Below are 22,448 nucleotides of genomic sequence, written 5' to 3' on the forward strand. Positions count from 1 at the left end.
AGGCTTAGTAGCTCTGAGGCATGGGGGATCTTCCCAGATCCAGGGTTGAACCTATGTCTCTTGCATTGGCAGGCAGATACTTGACCACTGAGCCACCAGGGAAGCCCCAGTAGTAGGAATTTTTATTTGTTTTTCTTTTTGCTCCCTACAGTTTTTTGGAAGAGGCATGGGAAGAGTTGTGGGTTTCCCTGGTAGCTCAGCTGGTAAAGAACCCACCTGCAATGCAAGAGACCACAGTTCAATTCCTGGGTCAGGAAGATCCCCCTAGAGAAGGGATAGGCTAACCGCCCCCCACCCACCCCGCCCAGTATTCTTGGGTTTCCTGGTCTCAGATGGTAAAGAATCCACCTGCAATGAGGGAGACCTGGGTTCATTCCCTGGGTTAGGAAGATCCCCTGGATGAGGGCATGGCAAGCCACTCCAGTATTCTTGCCTGGAGAATCTCTGTGGACAGAGGAGACTGGCGGGCTACAGTCCATGGGGTCGAAAAGAGTTGGTCAGACATGACTGAGCTGCTAAGCACAACACAGCACATGGGAAGAGTCATAGAATGCCAGAATGTGTATTTGTTTTTATTAATAATATGCATAAATAATATTGTGCTTCAAATATCCTTCCATTTTTTTCACTTCTCATGGTTTAATATCTGTCTGTGAACTATGTGTGCACTAGGTTGTTCCTTTTGTTGATACATTTCTTCTCATCTGCATCCACCCTATTTTATGTACCTGTTCCCCTGGTTAATATACCTGAGTTGCTTCCACTAACCTGCTACCTTCCTGGAAGAACATCTTGACTGTTGAATTCAGTTGTATGATATTTATCTGTATCTATTTTTTAAAATCTATTTTCATTTGTGACATAGATTATGATTCTCTTTTCTTGTACTGTCTGTCTGATTTTGGAATAAATTTTTTCCCTCTTTTCCTATTTCCTGGAGCAATTTAATTGACAAAAGAATTAGTGGTCCCTTGAAGTCTTAGAAACTCACTCTAAAACCATGTAAGCCTAAGGCTCTTTTCTAGGGAGTAAGGTCTTAATTACTTTTGTATTTGGTTTGTTTATATTTTAATTTCTTTTGCCAATTTGGCATTTTATAATTTTACAAAGTCATATACTGCAAGTAAGTTTTTTAGTGTATTAGTCTATAATTAACCATAATACTCTTTTCAATTGCTGCTGTATTTGGAGCTGGTTCCTTTGATTTTATTATGTGATTTGAATATTCATATATTTTTTGCTGATTAACTCATTAGGGAGTTGTTCATCTTACTCCTTTTTTAAAATAAAACAGCAAAAATAAGTTCTAATATAACTGAAGTTACAATGAATGTTAACCAGTTAAATAAGACAAAAACTCAGATTGGAGCTTAGACTGGACATAAGTTAAGGTCTAGCAATATATTATTTATAAAAGACATTTTAAAAAATATGGAAAAATTGAAGGTGGAGATATAAGTAGATGTTTCAGGCTAATATGAACAGAAACATCAAATAAATAAATGCAGAAACAAAATAGATATATTCAAGGTACAAGTTCAAGGTGAAAAGTATCAGGGACGAAGTCTAAGGAATAGGCAGACTATCAGGAGCTCAACCACGTGAAAATATCAAGTTGATAGTTGGATATACAGGACTAGAATGCAGGGGCAAAGTTCAGAAGCAAAATAAAAGCTGAGATATAAGTTTGGAGTCATCAGCATATACATGGTATTTAAACCATAAGACTGACTGAAACTATCAAGGAAGTGTATGCAGGAAAAGAGGTCCAAAGAGTAAACTCTGAACCATCCCAACATTTTGCCATCAGAGAGATGAAGAGGAACCAGCAAAACGATGTAGAAGTAGCCAGAAAGATAGGAGGCAAACCAGGAGAGCATGATGTCCTAGAGCCACGTGGAAAAAGATGATTACAAAGAAAAAGAGTGATTGGCACTTTCAAATGTAGCTGACAGGCCAAGTAAGAGTAAGGCCAAGTAAAATGACCTTTGAACTTAACAATCTGGAGGTTGTTGGCGACCTTGCTAGGAGTAAGTTGGATGATGGAACTGGGGCAAAGACCTGATTAGAGTGGGTTCAAGAGAGAAAAGAAATTGAGACAGTGAGTTTACACAGGTTTTGAAAGGAATTTTTCTGTGAAAAGGGTGAGAGAAATGGAGCAATAACTGGCAGAGGAGGTGGATCTAAGACAGCTGTTTGTTTTTAAGTTAAATGTTAAGAAAATTAACATCATGTTAGAGAGGAAAAAGTCAGTGGTACTGAGAGAAATGAGAGAATTATTGAACTGATGTCCTTGACTAGAAGAGGTCTAGTGTGCAAGTAGAGAAGCTGGCAGTAAATAGGCAGCATACAGTTAAGTTCATCCACAGATAACAAGAGAGAAAGAAGACTATACAAGTACAAATTTAGATAATTAGGGAGATATGGTGGCTAATAATGGGGCTTCCCAGCTGACTCAGTGGTAGAGAATCTGCCTGCTGAGGCAGGAGCTTAGGAGCTGCTGCTGCTGCTGCTGCTGAGTCGCTTCAGTCGTGTCCGACTCTGTGCGACCCCATAGATGGCAGCCCACCAGGCTCCGACGTCCCTGGGATTCTCCAGGCAAGAACACTGGAGTGGGTTGCCATTTCCTTCTCCAATGCATGAAAGTGAAAAGTGAAAGTGAAGTCGCTCAGTCTTGTCCGACTCTTCATGATCCCATGGACTGCAGCCTACCAGACTCCTCCATCCATGGGATTTTCCAGGCAAGAGTACTGGAGTGGGTTGCCGTTGCCTTCTCCGGAGATGCAGGAGATGCAGGTTCAATCCCTGGGTCAGGAAGATCCCCTAGAATAGGAAAAGGAAACCCATTCCAGGATTCTTGCCTGAAAAAATCCCATGGACAGAGAAACCTGGTGTGCTACAGTCCATGGAGTCGCAAGGAGTCAGACAACAACTGAGCAAGTACATACAGGTGGCTAATAATCTGAGTTAATCATGATTACTTCCATTTTCTCAGTGCAGTAAGGAGCTACATGACTATCCAAAAGAAGGAAGATGGAAGAGAAGGCCTCAGAGATCTGAAGGGACAGGAGAAAATACAGAATTTTTTCCAGGACAGTGAGAGTAATGGATTAGAGAAATAGAGTATATTTGCCAGGCAGTATTATGGGCCACTTGAGGTTAATGATTATTTGAAGTAAGATCAGTCAGCAAGTTTGAACGTTTTCCTGAAGCCACATTCAGCTTCCAGAGTGCAGTTATGAGATAGACAGAGAAAACTGAATTTAAGTTGAGCTGTGATCAGCCAGGGAGTATTTCAGAGCAAGAAAGAAACAAGTGAGTTCAAGTTTAGATCATATATCAGAAACTGGGTATAATTATCAACTGTTGAATTCTAGCTGGGTTACCAAGGAAGTGAGGATATGAAGGGATGAGAGGCAGTAAGCAGGTAGTTAAATCAATAAAGGAAAGGACCCTGTGGAGTTCAAAAGGATTGTTGGAGTTGGGGTACTAGAAGGAGCAAGCTGGAAAGAGATGATGTTTGGAGAATGAATTATTTGAAACTGAGACTATGGAAGGATTGCAGTTTTCCTCCCCCCACCCCCCACCCTGCTTTTTTTGTGATGATAAAGTCAAGGTTATGATTAATGGATCAAGGGTTATATCTCTGAAGAAGAATAGATCAAAGAATTGTGAGGCCAGGTGTTGGAAAGAGCTGTATGAATATTGAAATTGCCGGTGATGACTTCCGGCTCATTCAGTAGAGTCTGCCTGCAATGCAGGAGACCTGAGTTCGATCCCTGGGTTGGGAAAATCCCCTGAAGAAGAGAATGGCAACCCACTTCAGTATTCTTGCCTGGACATTCCCATGGACAGAGGAACCTGATGGGCTACAGTCCATGGAGTCGCAAAGAGTCGGACATGATTGGGCAACTAACACACACACACAACACACACACACACACACACACACATACATGTGACAGAAGTACTGGATTAAGTTACAGTGAGTAAGGAAGAGGTAAAAGATTTCAACAGAGAGAACAATGGACGGTATTCAGTCTAATGACAGGAGATTTAAAGTTGAATCTTATTAGAAACTAGGAGAGAATGATCTGAAAGTAGCATTGAGGAGCGAGGAAGATCCCCATCTCATTTCTAGGCCAAGTGAATAAGAGGGATGAGAGTTAAAATAGACAACATTTGATGGACTTCCCTGGTGGTCCAATTAAGAATTCACCCGCTGATGCAGGGGACGTGGGTTCAATCCATGGTCTGGGAAGATTCCACATGCTGTGGGTCAGCTGAGCTCATGTGCCACAATTACTGAGCCCCCTGGGCCACAGCTACTTAAGCCAGAGCGCCTAGAGCCTGTGCTCCACAACAAGAAAAGCCACCTCAATGAGAAGCTGGAACACTGCAACTAGAGTAGCCACTGCTCATCAAAACTAGAGAAAGCCTGGGCAACAACAAAGACCAAGTACAGCCAAAAATATACAATAATTAATTAATTAAAGTAAATAAATAAAATAGACATCATTTGAGTGGGTTGCAAGTGAGGAAGTATTATCAGTATTATCAGGAAAGAGCAAGGGGTCAGTTATTGCTTTGCATATTTTGAGGTTACAGTGTTATAATCATCTTTATTAACAATATAGGTGCATGATATTCTCTCTATATTCTTTATCTACTATCTCCCTTTGCCCCAGTTATGCTTCTTGCCTTGAATTTATTTTTGCCTGTTATTATATGTCTGCTTTGCCTTGGCGGATATTGGGGTGGGGTGTACATATTTGTCTCTTTCTATCTCTTTGTTTTAACTTTGTCCTGTCCTCCTTTTTAAAAATTTTAATGGCGTTTAGTTGATCTACAGTGTTGTGCTGTTTCTTGCTCTACAGCAAAGTGAGTCAGTTACACATATATCCGTTCTTTTTTTGATTCCTTTTGTCCTGTCCTTCTTTTAAGTGTGACTCTTATAGACATTATATTGCTAGATCTTATTTTTAAATTAAATCTGAGCATTCTATCTTTTCTTGGTAAATTAAACTGATAAATTATCTTTATGTTGAATATTTTCTTTCTTCCTAGTTTAAATTTTCTTCCATTTTTTTTCTTGCTTATTTCCTTATATTAATCAGTTTTTTCTATGAGTTTGAAAAGTACACATTTTCTATTTGTTCTTCCATTGGTTATCTTTAACTTGTTAAGACTCTTACTTGTATTTATCTTTTCCAACTTACTAAACTTATCAACACCTATCTGTGCCTTCGCCCTTAATGGTACAGATACTTTTTAAAAATTATTTATTTATGTATTTGGCTGTGCTAGTTCTTAGTTGTGGCATGCAGGGTCTTTGGTCTTTATTGTGCCATGCATGATTCTTAGTTACGGCATGTGGGATCTAGTTCCCTGACCAGGGATCAAACCCTGGTCCCCTGCATTGGGAGCACAGAATCTTAGCCACTGGATCACCAGGGAATTCCTAGGACAAATATCTTAATATACACTCTTACCTGTCTCTGGATATTGCACTCTCCCCCTACTTTGTTATATGTGGTATGTGTGTGTGTGTATAATGCTTATGTATATACTATGTTTTTTAGACACCAACAAGCTTTACACAATTATTTTCTCATTTTTACTATCTTATATTTTATAGCATTTCCTAAAATTTTCATTCAATAGATTACTTCCTTCAAGAATACTTTTAAAAGGGGTCTTAATGACAATCTGATGAGACCTTGAAGGTCTGAGAATATATTTGTTATACCCTTATGTTTAAGCGATAGCTTAGTTGAATATAACTTAGCTTCAAAGTTTCTGTTTTTAATATTTTAAAAATATTAAAAAAAAAATTTATTGTTTTCCTGTCCTTACTGTTGCTCCTGAGAAGTCTGACATCATTCTGATTCATTTACTTTGTGGGTGAGTTGCTTTGCTTAGAATTTTCTCTTTGCTTTGGAGTTCTTAAATTTCATTAAAATATCAATAAATATTCAATTTTCCTATATCAGCCTGATTTATCCTCCCTATATACCCTCCCAATATCAATCTTTCTTTGAAGGTTCTCACTTAAAAAAAAAAATAATCTTCCCTACAATAACTTTTTTCTCTCCTGTTAGGACTCCTATTATATAAATGCTGTCTTTTCTATGTCTAAATTCATTTTTTAAAATTTATTTTTATTTATTTATTTGGCTGCATAGGATCTTAGTTGCAGCACGCAGGCTTAGCTGCAGCGTCACATGTGGGATCTTAGTTCCCTGACCAGGGATTGAACCCTCATCCCCCGCATTGGAAGGCAGATTCTTAACCACTGGTCTACCAGGGAAGTTTCTCTAGCCTCATATTTACTAATTTTTGTGTTTTTTCATCTCTTATTTCTTCTCAATGTCTTCTAGAAAAGTTTCTTGACTGATCTTGGGTGATGTCCATTTTGCTGTTTATATCATCTAGTGAGTTTATTTCAATTATGCATTGAATAGTCAGTAATCCTACTTGGTTCTTCATAAATGTTTGTTTCTGCTTCATTATCAATATCCTCTTGGGAACATTTATTTGGCTTATTGTTGTTGTTCAGTTGCTAAGTTGTGTCTGACTCTTTGCAACCCCGTACCTGCAGCATGCCAGGCTTCCCTGTCCTTCACTGTCTCCCTGAGTTTGCTCAAACTCATGTCCATTGAGTCAGTGATGGCATCCAACCATCTCAGCCTCTGTTGCCCACTTCTCCTCTTGCTCTCAATCTTTCCCAGCATCAGGGTCTTTTCCAATGAGTCGGCTCTTCACATCAGGTGGCCAAAGTATTGGAGCTTCAGCTTCAGCATCAGAACTTCCAATGAATATTCAGAGTTAACTTCCTTTAGGGCTAACTGGTTTGATCTCCTTGCTGTCCAAGGGACTCTCAAGAGTCTTCTCCAGCACCACAGTTCGAAAGCATTAATTCTTCAGAACTCAGCCTTCTTTATGGTCTTTATTTGGCTTGTATTCTAGTAATTCTTTCATCTTGAGTAGGTTATTTTCTTCCTAATTGTCTAGGTACTTTCCCCTGTGAGGTCATTTTCTTTCATGAGTATCCATTATCTCAGTGGGTAATGGAAGGAGAACAAGGTGGGAAGTGTCAAAACCTAGGCTTTAGCTTGTATACCACTCCCGGTGAGTGAGACAGTCCAACTTTGAATATTCTTATGTGTATTGCTCTCATCAGAGGGCTTTGCCCCTTGGTGAACTTCTCTATACCCCAGGCTTTGTTCTTTTCTTTTCTTTTTTTTTTTCAATTATTTTTATTAGTTGGAAGCTAGTTACTTCACAACATTGCAGTGGGTTTTGTCATACATTGACATGAATCAGCCATTGAGTTACATGTATTCCCCATCCCGATCCCCGCTCCCACCTCCCTCTCCACCCGATTCCTCTGGGTCTTCCCAGTGCACCAGGCCCGAGCACTTGTCTCATGCATCCCACCTGGGCTGGTGATTTGTTTCATTATAGATAATATACATGCTGTTCTCTCGAAACATCCCACCCTCGCCTTCTCCCACAGAGTCCAAAAGTCTGTTCTGTACATCTGTGTCTCCTTTTCTGTTTTGCATATAGGGTTATCATTACCATCTTTCTAAATTCCATATATATGTGTTAGTATGCTGTAATGTTCTTTATCTTTCTGGCTTACTTCACTCTGTATAAGGGGCTCCAGTTTCATCCATCTCATTAGGACTGATTCAAATGAATTCTTTTTAACGGCTGAGTAATATTCCATGGTGTATATGTACCACAGCTTCCTTATCCATTCATCTGCTGATGGCCATCTAGGTTGCTTCCATGTCCTGGCTATTATAAACAGTGCTGCGATGAACATTGGGGTGCACGTGTCTCTTTCAGATCTGGTTTCCTCAGTGTGTATGCCCAGAAGGGGGATTGCTGGGTCATATGGCAGTTCTATTTCCAGTTTTTTAAGAAATCTCCACACTGTTTTCCATAGCGGCTGTACTAGTTTGCATTCCCACCAACAGTGTAAGAGGGTTCCCTTTTCTCCACACCCTCTCCAGCATTTCTTGCTTGTAGACTTTTGGATAGCAGCCATCCTGACTGGCATGTAATGGTACCTCATTGTGGTTTTGATTTGCATTTCTCTGATAATGAGTGATGTTGAGCATCTTTTCATGTGTTTGTTAGCCATCTGTATGTCTTCTTTGGAGAAATGTCTGTTTAGTTCTTTGTGTTCTTTTCTAAGGATGTATTTGTCTAGCCCTCTGGATAAAGAGAAAGCCTACGAGGAAAGGTAGGAGGAAAACTTTAGATGCTTGTTTCTTGAATCAGAAGTTTACTGTTTTTTTTTTTTTTTTAAATCCAACCTTCCAGTAGTGTTCCCCTGTGAACCTACTTTCTGGTATTATAGAAGAGCTGATGGGAAAGGTAGTGATCTACTCTGGGCAGTGGTGGATAGAAAAGAGTCCAACTCAGGATTTCTCCCCAAATCTACTCTCCATGTTGGAAGCCTGGCCGTCCTCTGTCCAGGGCTTCTATTTTCCTTCTTTATCAAATCGTAAGTATCTCCTGACCCTCCAGGGATTTCTGCTGGTTTCGTTTTCATTTTCTTTTTTTTACCCATTCATTTCTTATTTCTGAGGTATATTTAGGCTTGGGTTGGCATGGGAGGTATAGTGTACCACTTTGTCATTACATCAGGGATCATTTTGTAACAGCCTACCTTAGTGTTTGTTGAAGCTTTGTGTTTCCAGCAATTTAGAGCAGAAGATATTCTTTCTTGAGTGGTAGTAGTCTGGAAATGAAGATGTTTAGCCTGAAAAACTACAGGCAGAAATAAAAAGCATAGGATAGGCAAAGCAATGTATATATATATGAAAGAGAGCAAAACAGGCATTTTACTGAAATGTTGAAATTTACTTTCAACCATACTTGTATTTAATTTTACAATCACCTGGGAATCTTCTTAAACCTGGAAACAAGACAAGAAAATCTTATTACAAGTTGCTCTTGAACACATTTGTGGGAATATAGATGATTTATAGGGAAATTGAGTGCCTCCAAAACTCACAAAGTTAAACTAGTAAAATTAATATGTAATTCATATATATAAAAGTCACCTTAACAAGGCAAAATGTCTCCCAGGATAAATCAGGAAGAGCAGGACTTGGCAGTAGTTTATATTTATTAGACAGTATTCTTAGACCTAAAGTTAGAACATGGCCTGATTATTGACAATGGTTGTTATTTCTAGGCATGGACTTGTCTGTATTTTCTGATTTTTTTATGATGAACATTCATTACCTTTGTAACTGGAAAAAAATTATTTTATGGAATTTTCATAAGGAAATCATCATATAAATATACAAACCTGTACAAGGATATTTCCTGCAGCATTGTTTGCAATGTTGAAAAAGATCCAAATTTCTATCAGTGGAAGAACCATTCAATAAATTATGATAGATCTATATAATAAATATCATGTAAACAATAAAAATGATGCTGTAAGCCTATATTAATGTAGAAAAATTTCAAAGATTTACTGTTAAGTGAAACACAAAGTAGCTTAAAAGATGTGTCTGATATGAGTCCATTTTTGCAACCAAAAGTAAGTGCATGGAAATTTTTTGAAAAATATATGCAAGAAGTTACTACTCAGTCTTAACAAATAAGTTGAACAAAGTGAAAAATCAGCAACTCTTCTTTGATTCTTTGGAGAAGTGAGGTCACAGGGAAAACCACTGCCCCCAAATTGGATAGACAGATGATAGAGAATTACAGCTTAACTAAATCAGAAGCTCATGAGCAGAAACTTCTGCAGGAAGCAGCGCCTGGTAGAAAACCTAAAACTGTAACTGATGAATGGTTGGAGGCTCAGTATTAAGAAGTCTGAGAGTTAAGAAATCCAGGGGACCTAGTCAAAACGACCTCCAGAAACTCTACTAGGTCCTGACAGTGAAGACTGGAGAAAAATCCCATTTACCCCAGGGGACTGGGGAAGGTAACCATTCTGAAGTAGAGCAGACCATTCTATTCTTCTTAACAAATCTACCCTCAAGAGAAACTATTTACCAAAGTTTAACATGCTGGAGTTTCATCAGGGCCTAACCTGCTTGAAGGAAATACCCAACTCCAGTCAACTCTAGCCATCCTGTCCCATCTAAGGTGAGGTAGGGGTCAGGGTACTAGCAAGCATTGATAAAGTTCACAGTCCAGAGGTATAGGCTGTCCAAAAGATGATGAGACCTAATCACAGAGCTTTATCTTTGTCTGGGTTGAATACTTCTTTGTACTTCCAAAATATTTAGCACTTCCACCATCATTTACCACTTAATCATACAGTATTGCAACTGTTGATTTACTTCTCTATAGCTTCCATTAGAATATAAACCCCAAAAGTATAGAAACTTATGTCTCACTTATTCTAACATCCCTGGCCCCTGCTTAGTACTTAGCAATGATAGGCCCTCAATAAATATTTTTATAGAAATTATTTAGTTAATTAATGATAGTCTGGTTTATTTAACGTTCTTGAGGCAAGCTATAATTTTATTTTTAATGTGAACCCTGTTTTATAATCAGTATTTAGTTGGAATCATAAAATCTTACCATCCCATACTGTGGTTAGAAATTATTTCCTGGAAACAAAGAAACCCAAAACAGAAATCATTACCTGGAATAAAATTCTCTTCAGTCATTCACATAACACAGTTTGGCTTAAACTAGGTCTTGCTTTTGTTTTTAGGATTCGCTCATAGTAAGTGTTCATCAGATTGCATAAACCATTCTTAGGCAAATGTGATAAAGTTCTTAAAGTTGCTTTTTATTTTTATAAATTCAAATTTGGGACTATAATAGGTATTACTCTAATGTATGGTAAATATGTACTAATACCACTTGCATTTAAATGAATCAAATAAAAATGCCATTGTTACTTATATTTTCTTCTTAGCTTACTCTTTTGCTTCATTTTCCCTAGAGCCTGTGTGCTGCTAACTGAAGATTGTGATTTTCGAATAGCTTCTAACCCCATTTGTTAAAAAAAAAATTATACCTTAATAGAATAATACAACTTTCCTTTTCAAACAGAAGTTTATATAGCAAAATGTTAGCAGCAGTATTATCCCTGAATGGTAGAGGTCAAAAGTAATTTGTCGTCTTTGTTATACTTTCTTATGCCTTATATATTTTTGAAAATTTTTAATGAAAATATTTCAAATTATATTTTGTTGAAAACAGTTCCTTTGGGAATTCCCTGGAGGTCCAGTGGTTAGGACTCAGCACTTTCACTGCTAGGGGCCTGGTTTCAGTTCCTGGTGGGGGAACTGAGATCCCACAAACCATGCAGCATGGCCAGTAAATAAATAAATAAAAACTTTTTTAAAAAAATTGTACTTTTGATAGTTGTTATCTTTTGTAATTCATCAGTATCTTATCATCCCCTACTTTAATTGTTACCTCTTTGGAGACAGAAACATATATTTATTCATTCATTCAACATTGAACTTTTTTGAATATTTCTAATGGGTCAAGATGTCAGACCTCTTGGGATACAAAGAGACAGTTGCATAAACAGATCATTATAATACCTGTGGTAGATACAATGATAGAGTAATAAGCTTAGGATATTATGGAATTTGGGGAAATGGCACATAATGGCAATAGGGAAGATTAGGAAAAGCTTTCCTCAGGGGGAAAAAATATAAACTAATTAAGTCAGTAATGTTTTTGAGCTGTAAGTAACAGAATCCCTGACTAAGGATGGTTGAAACTAAAAAGTTATTCATTGCTCACCTAACAAAAACAGCCAGAGGCAGGTGTACTCAGGGTTGTTACAGTAACTTAATGTCATCAAAGATAGGGTTTTACTTATCTTCCTCCTCTGTAATTCTTGGTGTATTGTCTTTTTGGTCCTGTGGTTATCACCTCAGGGTTGCCAAAGATGACACTAGCTCTAAGCATCACATAACACATCAAGGCAGGAAGAGAAATTTTAATCCCAGTCACCCCTGTTGGAAACAGGAAGAAAGGGTACTGGGGGAATAGGGAGGTTTCTGTTTGTATATATTTTTAATTTAAAAAATTTATGAGACAACGTAAAAGAAACAATATGTTATTGGTCCTGAATTTTTTCAAATATTGTTCCTTCTGCCTGGCATCCATGGTCTCTTGAAACTTTCTCACATGTTGTATCTCAGTGCCTCATTTATAGTACCTAGTACATAGTAAGTAGTAAATATTTTTGAAAGTAAAGCAGGCAGAGCAAAAACAGAAGCAGTTGAACACAATAGGCAGCTAATCTCCCTAAAATATAATGTCTAAAATCAGGGAAGGTAAGTAATAAGGTAATTACAATACATGGTAGGTGCAAGGATAGTGTTAATTACAAGATACTAGTAAGATTATGCTCAAAATACTTCAAGCTAGGCTTCAGCAGGACGTGAACCCAGAACTTCCAGATGTACAAGCTGAGATTAGAAAAAACAGAGGGACCAGTGATTAAATTACTAACGTTCGTTGGATCATAGAGAAAACAAAAGAATTTCAGAAAAACATTTGCTTCTGCTTCATTGACTATATGAAAGTCTTTGACTGTGTGGATCACAACAAACTGGAAAATTTCCAAAGAGATGGGAATAACAGACCACCTTACTTGTCTTCTGAGAAACCTGTATGTGGGTCAAGAAATAACAGAACCGGACATGGAGAAATGAGCTGGTTCAAAATTGGGAAGAGTATGACAAGGGTGTATATTGTCACCTTGCTTATTTAACTTACATGCAGAGTTATGCAGAGTAGATCATGTGAAATGCTGGGATGGATGACTCACAGACTGGAATCAAGATTGCTAGGAGAAGTATCAACAATCTCAGATACGTAGATGATACGCCTCTACTGGCAGAAAGTGAAGAAAAACTAAAGAGCCTCTTGATGTGGGTGAAAGAGGAGAGTAAAAAAGATTATTTGAAATTCAACATTCAAAAAACTAAGATCATGGCATCTGGTTCCATCCCTTCATTGTAAATAGAAGGAGAAAAAGTGGAAACAGTGACAGATTTTATTTACTTGGGCCCCAAAATCACTGTGGATGGTGACTGCAGACATGAAGTTAAAAGACACTTGCTCCTTGGAAGGAAAGCTATGACAAATCTAGGTGCAGTGTATTAAAAAAGCAAACACATCACTGCGAACAAAGATGTGTATAGTCAAAGCTATTATTTTTCCAATAATCATATATAGATGTGAAGTTGGACCATAAAGAAGGCTGAGCACCGAAGAACTGATGCTTTCAAATTGTAGTGCTAGAGAAGACTCTTGAGGGTCCTTTGGACTGCAAGGAAATCAAACCAGTCAATCTTAAAGGAGATCAACCCTGAATATTCATTGGAAGGACTGACGCTGAAGTTGAAGCTCTAATACTTTGACTACCTGATGCAAAGAGCCAACTCATTGGAAAAGACCCTGATGCTGGGAAAGATTGAAGGCAAAAGGTAGAGGAAGCCCAGAGGATGAGATGGTTAGATAGCATCACCAACTCAGTGAACATGAATTTGAGCAAACTCCAGGAAATAGAAGGACAGAGGAGACTGGTGTGCTACAGTCTGTGAGGTTGCAAAGAGTCAGACACAACTTAGTGACTGAACAGCAGCAACAAGATTACATAATATTTTTGCTATTATTTTACTTTATTATAGTAAAATTTTAAGTGTCTTATTTCATGGTCACTCAGTCGTTCCTGACTCTTTGCGACCCCATGGACGACTGTAGCCTACCAGAATCCTCCATCTATGGGATTCTCCAGGCAAGAATACTGGAGTGGGTTGCCATTTCCTTCTCCAGGGGATCTTCCTGACCCAGGGATTGAACCCGGGTCTCCTGCATTGTAGGCAGATGCTTTACCGTCTGAGCCATTGGTATCTGCCACCTAAACAAATTTATGAGTTAATGCTGTTTCTTCTTACCCCAGGACTTGGATTTCACCAGAATAAATGAAACTGCTGTCACAAATTCTTTCAGGTTACAAAGTTCAATCTTCTAAATTCTTAGTTTAGAACATTAAATTCTCTTTCCTGAAAGAAGTAATGCAGACTCTAAAACTCTTAAGTTCCATTGGAATGATTTCCAATGATAGGCTAAAATCTGGTTTAATAGAATTTGGAAACATGGAACCACATGACCACCTTACCTATTGTTTCCAAGTGTCTTCAGTGTATCCTGGGATATAAGCCCTGAATTTACTTCAGATTGGGCCTAGATATGACAATTGAATTTAAGGTCATGTTGCTGAAGCATGAAGTGAGCAAAAGCATTTTACAGTGGTCTTTCTGGTATTTTCAATAATAAATCCCTAAGTGGAATTCAAAAGTGGACCTTTCTAGTGTTAGATTAAGTTTTGCCATATTATAACTGTTTTTTGTCTGTCTGTTTGTTTATATTATTCCAATAGGCCCATGAAAAGAAACACTAAAAGACTAATGCTGAATTTATGGGTACTTTTTTATAACTGGTGTGAGTTTGACGTCACACCAAGAACCTACTTTTGGTAACTCCCTGGTGCTCTAAGTCAAGTTAAGGAAACAAAAGGTATGTGATCAAAGGCCCAATTATCAGAGTTCTCCCAGTGCTTAACTTACCTTGACTGAATACATGTAAGAGATCTTATGAAGGCTGACTGAACATCTAACTGAAGCAGCATAGGAATATCTGGGTACCCACCCAGCTGGGCCCAGAGTGAATGCATTGATGTCTTCTCTGTTATTGGGTAACTCGAAGTGGATAGATCTGCATTCCAGATGGCTTGCAGTTGGTCGTCTTTTCTAGAGAATCAGAGAGCACTCCTTAAGCATCAAACTCTCCTGAGCTCCAAAGCCATTCAAGATATAATTCCTATTCTCCTCCCTTCTCTTCAGCACCACCCTGTCCTATAAAGCTCCCCCTGGCACTGAGGAACTTTAGTTATGGTCACTTCAACTGAGAGATGGGTTAAAATAGCAGAATTTGCAAAAATAGCTTTTTTTTTTTTTTTTCCTGAAAGTTGCCTTTCCATGACTTCATCTACTAATATATTTTAAACAACTTTCTTAGCTTCATGGAGTACACATTCCATATTCAGGCTATTACCCCACCTCCACAACAATCTTTTCCAAAGTTTCTACCTTTTTTTCTTTAAGAAAATGTTTCTAAGTTTTTTCATTGTGTATATTGAAATAATTTGTTTCTTACTAACAAAGAATCAACTTCATTTTTTTAAAGGAACTCAAAACTAGATGTTAAATTTTTAAGTAGAAATAAGCCTTTTGCAGACTAGCTAAGAAGATTAATACTTGCACCACCATTATCCACTGCACCATATCATAATTGTGGAGAAGGGGAATCTCTTGGGCAGAAAAAAAAAAAGCGTTAATTTACATTTATTATCCAAAGAAAGTTTAATGTAAGTCTTTCCTACCACACACCTAAATTTATTGAGAATGTTATACTTCCTTTTGTCTTCTTTCAGTAGCTTTAGGCATGGCTTTTGAACAGATTTGGTAGAGGCAGGTATTTGCTTTTTTTCAATGACCAAAGGGATAGGTTGATCGAGATTCAATTTATATGTCTCTTGAAGCTAAAAGTAAATAAATCAGAAAAAGGAAATCATGAAAAGAAAGGGCCAAAGTCTTTAGGATGATCTTCTGAGCTGGCACTAGCTAAACTATGACATATTTCCTCTTCCAAATTCTCTTTCTCCATGCCTTTTCTCCCTTCCTCCAACCACTCCTCAATCTGTACCCACCTCCAACACACAATTTCAGAGTTGGCAGTTATTAATATATAAAGACCATGGTCCTGCTTTAAGTTCTAGTTTTAGTTCTCTCATTTCCTAGCTTTGTGACTTTGGGTTAGTTGCCAATTTTATTGGCACCTCTTTCTTCTCATTTCTAAAACAAGGATAATAATACAAGGTTGTTGTGAGAGTTGTATAATATGTTTGGAAAACTTCACAAATTGTGAAGAAGCACTGTGCAAATGTAATGATAGCTAACACTGACTGTCAGATGCTTTCTATATGTTAACTTGCCTGCAGCGTGGGAGACCCGAGTTCGATCCCTGGGTCAGGAAAATCCCCTGAAGAAGGAAGTGGCAGTATTCTTGACTGGAAAATCCCATGGACGGAGGAGCCTGTGGGGCTACAGTCCATAGGGTCGCAAAGAGTAGGACATGACTTGACCACGATTCTGATTCAGTGTAAGGTATTTATGCATTTCTACCCTTTCATTCCTTTTGTTTTTCCCTCTCCTTTCTTAATACCTTCATACCTACTTCATTATCTAGATTCTAGCTTTCCTGAACCCAGACCTTTATGCATCTTTTGAAATGCCCTAGACATTGTCATTCCTGTTAGACAGCTCATGACATTGCCAGTTCATCTTGCCTTACTCCATCTACATTGGTCATACTTTCCAAACCCAGAACTGTCAAAAATATCCATGTTTAAGGTGAGAGAGTTTTAATATTTATATATTGTAGCTTGTAATTTCTGGAGAGTTCCCTGATGGACTAGTGGTTAGAATTCTAGGCTTTCATTCCAGGCCTGGGTTCAATGCCTGGTTGGGAAACATATCCTGCAGGCTGTGTGGCATGACAAAAAAAAAAGTAACTTCTAAAAAATTCACAATATGTCTATAATGAGAAATTTCTCTGTACCTTCTAGAGTAGCAAGTAAGCTAATCTTATTAATTAATTACTTAGTAAAACAGAATGAGGTATAAATAGAAAATATTTCTAGAACTCCAAAAACATTCCAGAGCTGCATGCTGGAGAAAGTAAGGGCAGCGTTTAATTCCAGAGCAAAGAACTCTAATCTCAGCTTTGTAACTTTTGGAAGGTCACTATCACTTCCAAAAGCAACACTGATGGTTATCAGAGTGAATTCACCCATTCACATTGGGTGAATGTCAGAGTTTAACAGGATCTTCTGTGCCTGGTACTCTGTAAGCAAGTTAATTAACTCTTATCTCCTTTTTTGTAAATGCTTGATACTAAAACTTGCTTTCTGATAGTTTTGAGGAAAGAAGTAAATACCAAGAATCAGTTGGAGAGCAATGACTTCAAGAGGTTTCATATCTAGAGGCTGGGAGGCGTGGGTTGACTAGGAAGGAGCTGAGCATTTCTGGAAGTCTCTCCCATTCTTACAGGCTTCCAGGTGGTGCAGTGGTAAAGAATCTGCCGGCCAGTGCAGGAGATGCAAGAGATGCAAGTTCAAGCCCTGGGTTGGGTAGATCCCCTGGAGTAGGAAATGGCAACCCACTCCAGTATGCTTGCCTGGGAAATCCCATGGACAGAGGAGCCTGGCAAGCTATAGTCCATAGGGTTGCAAAAGAGTTGACACGACTGAGCAACTAAACACCACCATCAATAGATATAATTAAGGATCTCAAGATGAGGTCATGCTGGTTTAATCAGATGGGTCCTAAATCCAATGATACATTGGCTTTATAATAGGATAGAACAAAAAACACACTAGACAGAAGGCCATGGAAAAGACAGAGGCAGAGACTGGAGTTATGCACCGACAAGCCAAGGAATGCCAAGGATTGTCTATAGCCACCAGAGTCTAGAAGAGAAGCTTGGAACAAATTTCTCTCTCAGAGCGTCTGGAAGGAACCAAACCGTAAGAGAATGCATTTCTATTGTTTTTAAGCCATGAAATTTGTACTATATTAACAGTAGCACAGGGAACTAATATATATGGTATCTCTAGGAAACTGTTATTAATATTTTCAAAACCTGCCCCTTTCACTTTTCTTACAATAGATTGGGGAGAGGGAATAAAAAACAGATTACCTGGCTGAATAAGTACGTCATTTTCCTTAGGCACCGATTCCGTTTCTGCTCTAGAGAATTCTGCTTCTCTGTCCAGATCTGCATCACCTTTTTTTGATAATCATCAATCCTCTTCAGCATTATGTAGAGGTTCTGGGTCTCATAACTTCTTCCAGTATTCTGGATGGCTTGTAATCGTTTAATTATGTTGTTTCTTGGAAAAATGAACAAGAATTAGGTTGATAAAATTACTGACACTAACTCAGCAAACCTGGCCTCAGTTACTTTCCATTCTCATCTCATCCTTAGTAAGTAGAGATGGTAGAGGGGTGGCAGTCTTGCTTAATGTGACCTTAACCTAGTTCCCTATGTGACTAAACTTTCAAAACTCTATATGACTGTCAAATTTTCATTTAACTCCTCACAGAGTTTTTAGTGTTACAGTAGTGCTTATTATTTTTTAAAGAAAGTGAAGTCATTCAGTCGTGTCCGACTCTTTGTGACCCCATGGACTGTAGCCTACCAGGATGGAAAATGCGTCCATGGGATTTTCCAGGCAAGAGTACTGGAATGGGTTGCCATTTCCTTCTCTTAAAATACAGTAATATTTTAGTAGTGATATATGTAAGACATATAGAAGGTATTTAATACCTTGAAAAAGACAAGTGTCCTTGCCTTCAAAGCACTTACAAGCCAGGTTAGAAGACTCATAAAAATTAACTGTGTCAGAGAGAGAATGAAATAAATGCTAAATAGCAGTTGATCTGTTTGAACAAAAAGGAAAACGTAATTAATTCTAACAAGAGGAATAAAGAAGGCTCCATAGGAAAATGTTGAATAAGATCTGGAGGATGTAGTACTCTGTTTTGTGCCACAACATTTGGACCTAGATATTTTTTTTGCCATCCCCATTCTACAGGAGAGGAAAAGGAATCTGAACGAGTTTTCAGGAGTCACATAATTAATTAATAACAGATTTGGGAAGCAAACCCAGATCTTTCTTTCCACAATACCAATATTTCTCAAAGTGTGACCCTAATCACGTGGACTGATTCATCTTGTGGGGAGGAGGGAGGGTGGTACTTGTTGAATATGCAGATTCCAGGGTACCTCCCCAGACCTTTTGAATAAAAATGCTTGGTGGTAGGCTTCAGGATCTGTATTTTAAACAAAATCTCAGGCAAACCTTACAGCCACTAAAGTATGAGAAAAGGGGGATGAAGAATTCCAGATTGAGGGACTACTGTAAATACAGGCAAGACAATGAAAGTTGTATTTTGGGAGTGGAGAATAGCGTGGAACTTTTTAGACCGCAGATACGTGAAAGGATACATATTGGGGGATAAGGCTGAAACAGCTGGATTATGAAAGGCTTTAAAAGGCATGTTGTGGAGTTTGGATTTAGGGGGAGGTAGGCAATGGGAACACACTGAAGATGTTTTTCTGAGTAAATGTGCTTTTCGTGTATAGAGGAGCTTCCCTACTGGCTCAGTGGTAAAGAATCTGCTTGCAAGCAGGAGCTGCAGGAGACGCGTGCTCCGTCCCTGGGTGGGGAAGAGCCTCTGGAGGAGGGCATGGCAACCCACTCCAGTATTCTTGCCTAGAGAATCCCGTGGACAGAGGAGCCTGGCGGGTCGTGAAGAGTCGGGCCAGAAGTGACTGAAGCGACTTAGTGCAACACATGCCATACATATAGAGATAGTGGGGGGAAGGGAATAACTCTTAGGTCTCCTTTACGGGTTATAATTAATAGCTTAGAATGTACTGCATATGTGAATCATTTAATACTTAAATATACTAGCTTTCTGAATTATTTCATTTTAAATTAATTTTCCAATAGCCTTAGGGTTTTTTTTTCATATCCCATGGATGATTTTTATTTTTCTACTTCTATGATCTTTATTACATGTGTTTTTTTCCGTTTTTTTTAAATTGAAGTATAATTGATCTACAATGTTGTGTTATAGCAAAGTGGTATATATACATGTGTATAAATAGTATAAATATTATAAATGTATTTACATAGTCTCCTTCAGATTCTTTTCCATTGTAGGTTATTACAAGATATTAAACATAGTTCCCTGAGATTACATGCGTTTTTAATCACATGTAATCATACACATGCATCTCCTGTATCATTTCTCCATGCGTTACCAAATTCCTATCACATCCATTCCTATAAATAAAGGTGTTCTCAATGAAGCAATTGGGTAACATTCTAATAACCATATTTCATATGTATTTGAGATATAAGTGACTGTGTATATTTATAATTGAGGTATTTTATATTTATATAAAATTGAGATATAAATTTAAACTAAGTTTAAGGTATATAATGTGTTGATTTGATGATACATTTATATACTGCAATATGATTACCACTGTCGTGTTAGCTAATCCCTCTATCATGTCACGTAATTATCATTTCTTTCCTGTGATGAGAAAAATTAAGATCTAGTCTCTTAGCAACTTTGAAGTTTACATAGTTTTTTTGTTTTGTTTTGTTTTTTGCTGCATTGGGTCTTCATTGCAGTACATGGGCTCTTGGTTGCAGTGCATGAGATTCTCTGGTTGTGGAGCACTGGCTTAGTTTCCCCTCTGCAAGTGGAATCTTAGTTCCTGGACCAGGGATCGATCCTGTGTTCCCTGCATTGGAAGATGGATTCTTAAACACTGAACCACCAAGGAAGTTCCTATAAATACAGTGTTGTTGACTATAATCACTATGCTATGTATTAGATCTTCCCAATAAGTTTTATTTTTCACATCAAATCTTTCCTGCTGTTTTTCTCCCTATTCACAGTCTTTTAGACTTTTCCCGTGGTTTTTCCTTATTGAAATTATATGTCCCAACTTGGAAAAGTTTGCAGTTTTATTTCAAACTTAGAGATTTTATTGTTTATGTGTTTTAAAATATAATTCAATATCTAATCACCCAGTCAAATAGCAACCACAGAGGTATCTCATTATTTAAAATTTTCTATCTAGAAACATTTTTGTTCATTTCTTCCTACTGTTTGTTCTCACTCTTTTAGCAAATTGTACTTATATTGATAAAATACTGCCCTCATTCTAATAAATATTTTATAGAATTTGATATAAAATTATGATTCAAAGGAAGGTGCTTTAACATTTACTGAGCATCAACTATGCATCAATCATTGTGCTGGAGATGTTATTTCTATTTTAAAATTTATGTTAAAACATTTTAATAGTTTAAAGTATATTATTTCGTTTAATCATCACAATCATTCTTTGAAGTATATATCATTACATCATCAGTTTTACAAATTTGAGTCAGCACATTAAAATCTTAGAGACATTCAGAACTAGAAACTTGAACCAAGCTCTTCCTGACATTAAAGAGAAGATATGACTAAGATTTGGATATAAAACTATTACTACCCTCCTACACTGTCAATGGGAATGTAAATTGGTATAGGCACTATGGAGAACAGTATGGAGTTTTCTTAAAAAACTAGAAATAGAGTTACCACATGATCCTACAATCCCACTCCTGGGCATATATCCAGAGAAAACTCTAATTTGAAAAGATACATGCACCCAGTGTTTATAGAAGCACTATTTGCAGTAACCAAGATATGGAAGCAACCTAAATATTCATCAACAGATGAATGGATAAAGATGTGGTGTATATATATATATATATATATATATGAATATTACTCAGCCATAAAAAATTAAATGCCATTTGCAGCATTTGGATGGACCTAGAGATTATCATCTGAGAAGGCAATGGCACCCCACTCCATTACTCTTTCCTGGAAACGCCCATGGACAGAGGAGCCTGGTAGACTGCAGTCCATGGGGTCCCTAAGAGTCGGACATGACTGAGCGACTTCACTTTCACTTTTCACTTTCATGCATTGGAGAAGGAAATGGCAACACACTCCAGTGTTCTTGCCTGGAGAATCTCAGGGACAGGGGAGCCTGGTGGGCTGCCATCTATGGGGTCGCACAGAGTCAGACACGACTGAAGCGACTTAGCAGCAGCAGCAGCAGCAGCAGTAGCAGCAGAGATTATCATATTAAGTGAAATAAGACAGAGAGAGATAAATATCATATGATATCATTTATATTTAGAATCTAGAAAAATAATACAGGGAATTTCCTGGTATTCCAGTGGTTAGGACTCTGTGCTTCAACTACAAAGGGCATGGATTTGACCCCTAGTCAGAGAAGGCCAAAAAAAGAAAAAATATACAAATAAACTTAGTTACAAAGCAGAAATAGACTCACAGACATAGAAAATAAACTTATGGCTACTAAAAGGGTAACCAGGGGGTGGGGGAGATAAATTAGGAGTTTGGGATTAACATATACACATGTATACGTTAACATACACACATTTGCCAACAAAGGTCCGTCTAGTCAAAGCTATGGTTTTTCCAGTAGTCATGTATGGATGTGAAAGTTGGACTATAAACAAAGCTGAGCACCGAAGAATTGATGCTTTTGAACTGTAGTGTTGGAGAAGACTCTTGAGAGTCCCTTGGACAGCAAGGAGATCCAACCAGTCCATCCTAAAGGAATTCTGTCCTGAATATTCATTGAAAGGACTGATGCTGAAGCTGAAACTCCAATACTTTGGCCACCTGATGCGAAGAATTGACTCATTTGAAAAGACCCTGATGCTGGGAAAGATTGAATGTGGGAGG

The 22,448-nt window shown here is 37.9% G+C and overlaps 2 protein-coding genes across 2 annotated transcripts in view; one reads left to right on the top strand and one right to left on the bottom strand.

Annotated features, from left to right (window-relative positions):
* The window catches only part of LOC122427692 (tubulin alpha-1C chain), a 1,128,437-nt gene that overhangs the window by 946,936 nt on the left and 159,053 nt on the right, over window positions 1–22,448 (top strand). The gene's annotated exons all lie outside the window — the stretch shown is intronic.
* The window catches only part of FAM186A (family with sequence similarity 186 member A), a 74,990-nt gene continuing 67,135 nt past the window's right edge, over window positions 14,594–22,448 (bottom strand). The window contains 3 exon segments of the mRNA XM_043447493.1: window positions 14,594–14,780; window positions 15,420–15,571; window positions 17,791–17,983. Of these exon segments, the coding sequence (XP_043303428.1) occupies window positions 14,594–14,780; window positions 15,420–15,571; window positions 17,791–17,983 (532 nt within the window).

The sequence above is a fragment of the Cervus canadensis genome, chromosome 25, assembly GCF_019320065.1.
Source record: "Cervus canadensis isolate Bull #8, Minnesota chromosome 25, ASM1932006v1, whole genome shotgun sequence".
NCBI lineage: Eukaryota > Metazoa > Chordata > Mammalia > Artiodactyla > Cervidae > Cervus > Cervus canadensis.